Source organism: Sapajus apella, unplaced genomic scaffold (assembly GCF_009761245.1).
Source record: "Sapajus apella isolate SASKATOON/1434 unplaced genomic scaffold, GSC_monkey_1.0 scaffold281, whole genome shotgun sequence".
NCBI lineage: Eukaryota > Metazoa > Chordata > Mammalia > Primates > Cebidae > Sapajus > Sapajus apella.
Window position 1 is genome coordinate 16,904 of NW_022437221.1, and position 6,828 is coordinate 23,731.

Consider the following 6,828-nt stretch of genomic DNA (forward strand, 5'->3'; position numbering starts at 1 on the left):
GGGCCGCTCAGCAGGCAGGAGGGCCGCTCAGCAGGCAGGAGGGCCGCCAGGGCCGGCGGTCCCCACAGCTCCCTCTGGCTGCATGAGGCCCCTCTACAGACAGCTCGGAAGGGCAGGGAAGTGAACTGTCCGCTGGCCTGCAACTTGAAAAAGGGCCACCATTGACCTTTGGCACCCCTCCCTCCCAGCAGGACCCCAGGCCCCAGGTCCCAAGACAAAAACACTTTCTTGGGGCCAGGCGAGGGAGGGGACTAACGCCAATAATCCCAGCACTTTGAGGCCACGGCAGGAGGATCACCTGAGGTCGGGAGTTCGAGACCAGCCTGAACACGGAGAAACCCAGTCTCTACCAAAAACACACAATTATCCGGGTGTGGTGGCACACGCCAGTCATCTCGCCATTGAACACTCCAGCCTGGGCACCAAGAGCGAAACTCCGTCTCCAGAAAACACAAAGCCACCGCTCTTGGAAGCCCCACGGGATGCTAGATGGCCCCGTGCGAGCTCAGGGCTATCATGGAAACGCGGGGAGACGCTGAAGCCGGCCACCTCGGCCTGGGCCGGACTTTCCGCCGGGGCGGGGGTGGCCCGAGAGTGCCTCTCAGCAGAGTGGGGCCAGGTCCACCCAACAGGGCGGGTGGCGGCCGTGGACGCCGCCAGAAAAAGTTAACAGACCGACCAGAACACGGCCGCGGTTACTGATCAACCCGAGCCCCACCCGACCCGACTCTCCCTCCCCAGGACGCCCCGCGGGGAAGGTGGAAGGAAGCCGGGCAGCCGGGGGCCCTCCCTTCAGCCCCGGCCGGCTCCTGACCCAACCGGGCTCCCAGCGGCTTCCACGGGGCCCCTGCGCCTCCAGGGGGGCCTCAGTGACTCGGACCGCGGGTCCGGAGGCGCAGCCCGGGCCTCGCGCCTCCCTCCAGGAGCGTGCGACCCCCAAGCCCGCGGGGCCGGGACCCACCGGCTCCGGCGCGTCCTAAGGGGGCCAGACCCGCCCCAGGGCTGCGCCCCTGCGCCGGGACACAAAGGGCCACACGGGCCCGTTCCCAGCGCGCTTCCCACGGCGACTGAGCCGAGGAAGCACTTCCCGGAAGGGCGGGAAGGGGCCGCAGTCTGCACCGCCCGCCTCTCCGCTCCCCAGTCCCAGGGAGGAGCGCGCAGAACGCGCTCGGCGGACGCGGGCTCAGGAGGGGCTCCCGCCACTGCCGGGGCAGGGCCCGCCCGCTCCGCCGCCCGCAGGGACCGCCCCGAGCGCGGGAAGACCCCTGCCCAGGACGGCGAGTCCCCGCAGAGGCCCGTCCGGCCCCGAGGCGGAGGACAGGCCCCCGGGCGGCCGCCTTCCTCCCGACATCGCCGGAACCCCGCGGCCGCGGCCGGGATCGCAGCGGGCAGAGCGGGGAACGCACAGGCTCCGGCCCGCCGCGAGGCCCCGGCGCCGGCTTTCCCTCCCGGCAGCCGCCGCGGCCCCGCCCGCGCTTCCGGGGCTGCGCCCAGGGCAGGGTACTGGCGGCGGGAAAGGCGCGCGCCCCCGACGGGCGGCCGCGCACGCGCGCTGAGGCCAGCGGGGACGCGCGTCGGTCTACGCAGGCGCACGGGGGGCGCGGACGGGAGGCGGGAAGGGCCAGCCCGGCGCGCGAGGGCCGGACGGGAAGCGGGAAGGGGCGCGCGCCGCCGAGGCGGGGCAAACGCGAAGCGCCGGGGCCGCGCGCGGAGGGGGAGGGGCGCGGGCCGCCGCGTGCGCTCGGGACCGGGCGTGCGGGGGGCGGAAGCGGGCCTGGAGTGAGACGGGGACGCGGCCAGACCCCCCGGGAAGCCCCCAGCCCGCCCCGCGCCCGCGCCCGCCACGCGGAGGGGGAGGGGAACGCCCGCAGCCCCCTCCTGCCCGGGCGGCGGCGGGATCGGTTCCGGGGAGGCCGGCGCGGCGACCGGGGCAGGGCTGCGGCGCGGAGAGGGCGGCGGGGCGCGGGGCGAGATGCGACTCACCCGTCCATGGCACACAGAGCAGACCCGCGGGGGACGGAGTGGAGGCGCCGGAATAGCAGGAACCGACCCAACGGCTCCGAGTTATAGACTCACAAAATGGCGGAGACGCCCGCACACGTCCCCCGCGCGCGCTGCCCATTGGCTCCCGCCGCAGCCCAGGGGCGGGGAGAGCCCCGCGAGCCCCCGCCAGCGTTTCCGAATGGCCAGAAGGCCGCTCGGGGGCGGGACCCAGGGAAATCGCAGGCGCCTATTGGTGGAGGCGATCATTCGTCAAGGCCGAAGGCGGAAACGGCCTGTAGAGTCGGAGGAACGCGGAGGAGGTGGGAGCACGTGACGGCGTCTGAGCCAGTCAGCGAGCCGTCGTCTGGCGCGTGGCTTTGCGGGAGACGCCATCTTGAGAGTGGGTACGTGGCGAGTCAGGCGGCGGGAAGCGTGCTTGGCCCAGGCTGCCGCCATATTGCAAGTGGGCAGGAGCCGCCCGCCTGGACCTTGAGGGCAAAGGGAGTCGCGTCGCCATCTTGGAGTCGGGCAGGAAACGCGCAGGGCTCCATATTGCTTGTGGGCACGTGGCCAAAAAGCCCGATTCAAGCTAAGCGCTCGCATCTAGGTGATCGCTTGCGCAGGGGAAAACCGCGTCGCGTTCCGGACACGCAAGGGCTGTTTCCACAGTGGCCACGGAGACTGCGGGCACGACATGATCTGGGGTCATCCCGGATCGTCCATTGTTCATCCTGGAACAGCGAAGCTGGCCTGCGGAGACGTGGAGGCTGAGGCCCGGGCCCCGCACAGTCCGCGGCCGCTCGCCTACAGCTGGGGAAACTGAGGCCTGGACCTTGCACAGTGGGCGGCAGCCCGCCTACAGCTGGGGAAACTGAGGCCTGGACCTTGCACAGTGGGCGGCAGCCCGCCTAAAGCTGGGGAAACTGAGGCCCGGGCCCCGCACAGCCCGTGGTCGCTCGCCTACAGTTGGAGAAACGAGAAACTGAGGCCCCGGCCCCACACAGTGGCTGCTGCCTTCCTACAGCTAGGGAAACTGAGGCCTGGACCTCGCACAGTGGGCGGCCTCCCGACCTACAGCTGGGGAAACTGAGGCCTGGACCTCGGACAGTGGGCGGCCTCCCGACCTACAGCTGGGGAAACTGAGCCCTGGACCTTGTACAGTCCACGGCCAACGGCCTTCAGCTAGGGAAACTGAGGCCCAGGCCACACAGTCTGCAGCCGCTCACCTACATCTGGGGTAACTGAGACCCAGGCCTCATACAGTCCACCACCGCCCAACCTACAGCTGGGGAAACTGACCCTCAACCTTGTACAGTCTGCGGCTGCCTGACCTACAATTGGAGAGACCGAGGCTCGGGCCAGACACAGTCCACGGCCACCCGCCTACAGCTGGGGAGACTGAGGCCCGGGCCTCGCACAGTCCATGGGTGACCACACAGCTGGGGAAACTGAGGCCTGGACCTCTTGTACAGTCTGAGGCTGCCTGCCTACGGCCGGGGAAACTGAGGGCCAGGCCCTGCAGGGCCACCAGGAGCAGCCAAGCCCCTCCTCATGGGCCACCATCCCAGCAGCAGAAAATACCCCGAACTAATGTTTCCAGGAGCGCTGATTGCATTAGGAGTCGGACAGGGCTGGGCCAGCAGGTTGGGAGCCGTCGTGGGCGAGTGGGTGACCCCCGGCCCTCCATACCCGGGACCCACACGGAGCTACGGTTGGAAGCCCCAGGTGGTGGCCCGGATTAGGCAGTCCCTAAATAGAGTTATCGGGATTTAGTCCATGTTGAAAGGGGTTTTTCATTAGCACCACCTACAGAGGAAGAAGACAGGACATTCCTCTTGTTTCCCCAAACCCAGGCGAGCCCAGCACCCGGCCTCTCCAGCGTGTTTTCCCTCCGGCAGTGCTGCGTGGAGTCAGGCCGGAACCTGGCGCGGGCCCAGTAGCCTTGGAGCCCCGCCGGGCGTCCAATGCCAGAGGATTCCAGCCGGGATTAGAGGTGGCTGCTGAGTTCCATGGAGGCCTGGCACGTTGAGGTCCTTTGGCCTGAGCCAGCCGGTCCACAGAACCATCTGCAGCCAGGGTCACTCATCAGGAATGTCCTGGTGGACCCGGGGCAAGCCCAGTGCGTTCCTGTGGATCTGCTCGCCTGCGACTCCCATCTTCACACCACCAGGGCCAGCCGCCCCTGTCTGTTCTTGGGGTGCCCCGGGTGGACCCCACCCTGAGAGCAGACGGGCAGGGGCCTGAGGCCTGAGTGGCAGCTGACAGAGGGAGAGACCACCAGGTTCCAAGCACGGGTCTAACCCAGTGGAATCGTGTTAAAACTCACTTCCGATCGTGCCCCGCCCAAGGCTCCTGTCTTGCCCAAAGCCACCCTGCTACCCAGCAGGCCGGCGTCACCCACCCACTGGTCCATGTCCTTTTTTTTTTTTTTTTTGAGACGGAGTTTCTCTCTTGTTACCCAGGCTGGAGTGCAATGGCGCGATCTCGGCTCACCGCAACCTCCGCCTCCCGGGTTCAGGCAATTCTCCTGCCTCAGCCTCCCGAGTAGCTGGGATTACAGGCACACGCCACCATGCCCAGCTAATGTTTTGTATTTTTAGTGGAGACGGGGTTTCACCATGTTGACCAGGATGGTCTTGATCTCTTGACCTCGTGATCCACCCGCCTTGGCCTCCCAAAGTACTGGGATTACAGGCGTGAGCCACCGCGCCTGGCCCTTTTTCTTTTTTTTTTTTTTTTTTTTTTTTTTTTTTTTAAAGACAGGGCCTGGCCTGGCTCAGTGGCTCACACCTATAATCTCAGCACTCTGGAAGGCCAAGGCAGGTAGATCACCTGAGGCTACCAGTTCGAGAACAGCCTGACCAAGATAGCAACACCCCGTCTCTACTAAAAATACAAAACAGCCCGGCATGATGGCGCATGCCTGTAATTCCAGCTACTCGGGAGGCTGAGCGAGGAGAATTGCTTGAACCCGGGAAGCAAAGGCTGCCCTGAGCTGAGATCATGCCATTGCACTCCAGCCTGGGCAACAAGAGCACAACTCCATCTCAAAAAAAACAAACACCTGTAATCCCAGCACTTTGGAAGGCTAAGCCAAGTGGATCACGAGGTCAGGAGTTCAAGACCAGCCTGGCCAAAATGGTGAAACCCCGTCTCTACTAAATATACAAAAAAATTAGACAGGTATGGGGGTGGGCACCTGTAATCCCAGCTACTTGGGAGCCTTCGGCAGAGAATTGCTTGAACTGGAGAGGCAGAGGTTGCAGTGAGCCGAGATCAGACCCCTGCACTCCAGCCTGAGGGACAGAGAGAAACTCCATCTATAAATAAATAATTGGCTGGGCACAGTGGCTCACGCCTGTAATCCTAGCACTTCGGGAAGCCGAGGTGGGCGGATCACCTGAGGCCAAAGATTTGAAACCAGCCTGGCCAATATGTCGAAACCCCTGTGTCTACTAAAAATACAAAAATTGAGGCCAGGTGAGGTGGCTAACCCACACTTTGGGAGGTCAGCACTTTGGGAGGCTGAGGTGGGTGTATCATGAGGTCAGGAGTTTGAGACTAGCCTGGCCAAGACAGTAAAACCCTGTCTCTAAAAAAAAAAAATACAGGCCGGGCGCGGTGGCTCAAGCCTGTAATCCCAGCACTTTGGGAGGCTGAGGCGGGTGGATCACAAGGTCAAGAGATCGAGACCATCCTGGTCAACATGGTGAAACCCCGTCTCTACTAAAAATACAAAAAATCAGCTGGGCATGGTGGCGCGTGCCTGTAATCCCAGCTACTCAGGAGGCTGAGGCAGGAGAATTGCCTGAACCCAGGAGGCGGAGGTTGCGGTGAGCCGAGATCGCGCCATTGCACTCCAACCTGGGTAACATGAGTGAAACTCCGTCTCAAAAAAAAAAATACAAAATTAACTGGGCATGGTGGCGGACGCCTGTAATCCCAGCTACTCGGGAGGCTGAGGCAGGAGATTCGCTTGAACCCGAGGGGCAGAGGTTGCAGTGAGCCGAGATCGTGCCACTGCACTCCAGCCTGGGTGACAAAAAAAACATATATCCCGGGATTTCGGGTCCACCTGGGGCTCCAGGGTGATCTCAGCTCAGCACACTGAATGGTATCTTCAAAGACTGGTTTTCCAAATGAAGCCTTGCTCACGGGTTCCTGGGTTTAAGACGTGAATGTCTTTCTTTGGGGCCACCCCTCAGCACCCCCCGGCAGCTGAAGCTTAGAGGGTGCCGGCAGGGACAAGCAGGACCTTGGCTATCGCAGTGGTGGCCTGGTCCCAGGAACCTCCCCCACCCAGGTCACCTGAAACCACTGTGCTCCCCGGGGCTGGCCTGACCGTAATCATGGCTGAGGGCCCAGCGATGCACAGGTCAGCCGCCATGTGCAGAACAGCAGCGCAGGGAGACGCCAGGGGCTCCTGTGGGCACCTGGTTGACTTAGTGATCGGGGCGCAGCCTCCGTCTCTTCTCCTTCCTGTCCCCCATCCCAGCCCGCAGGCCAGCTGCCTCCTTCATGAATGATTCAGGGTGAGCAGGGAGCAGGCTCACCTTGCCTTTGTGTGAGAATCACGTTGGGTTGCTGGTTACAATTTTGAAAATGATACTCTCAGCCTGGCAGGAGAATGCCGGGGGGTGGAGAGGGGACGTCCCAGGCCCTCAGAGCCACCGAGTCTCACGAAGAGGGGCCTGCTGGGGCCTCAGATGCCTTTCAGTTCTGACGAGGGAGGGAAGGGCCATGCCTCCCTTTACTCCTTTGTCAAAATGAGTAGCAAGGCCAGGCCAGTCCCGCCTCCCCTTGGGCAGAGTTCCATATATTTCTTTTTTTTTTTTTTTTTTTTAA

The 6,828-nt window shown here is 63.6% G+C and overlaps 1 protein-coding gene across 2 annotated transcripts in view; it reads right to left on the reverse strand.

The window, feature by feature from the left end:
* The window catches only part of PTBP1 (polypyrimidine tract binding protein 1), a 14,712-nt gene extending 11,896 nt beyond the window's left edge, over window positions 1–2,816 (reverse strand). For both annotated transcript variants that reach the window (XM_032272067.1, XM_032272066.1), the window contains exon 1: window positions 1,984–2,816. In XM_032272067.1, coding sequence (XP_032127958.1) covers window positions 1,984–1,991 — 8 coding nt within the window. In that variant the 5' untranslated portion in view covers window positions 1,992–2,816. The remainder of the gene's footprint in view (window positions 1–1,983) is intronic.
* Window positions 2,817–6,828: the final 4,012 nt, after the last annotated feature.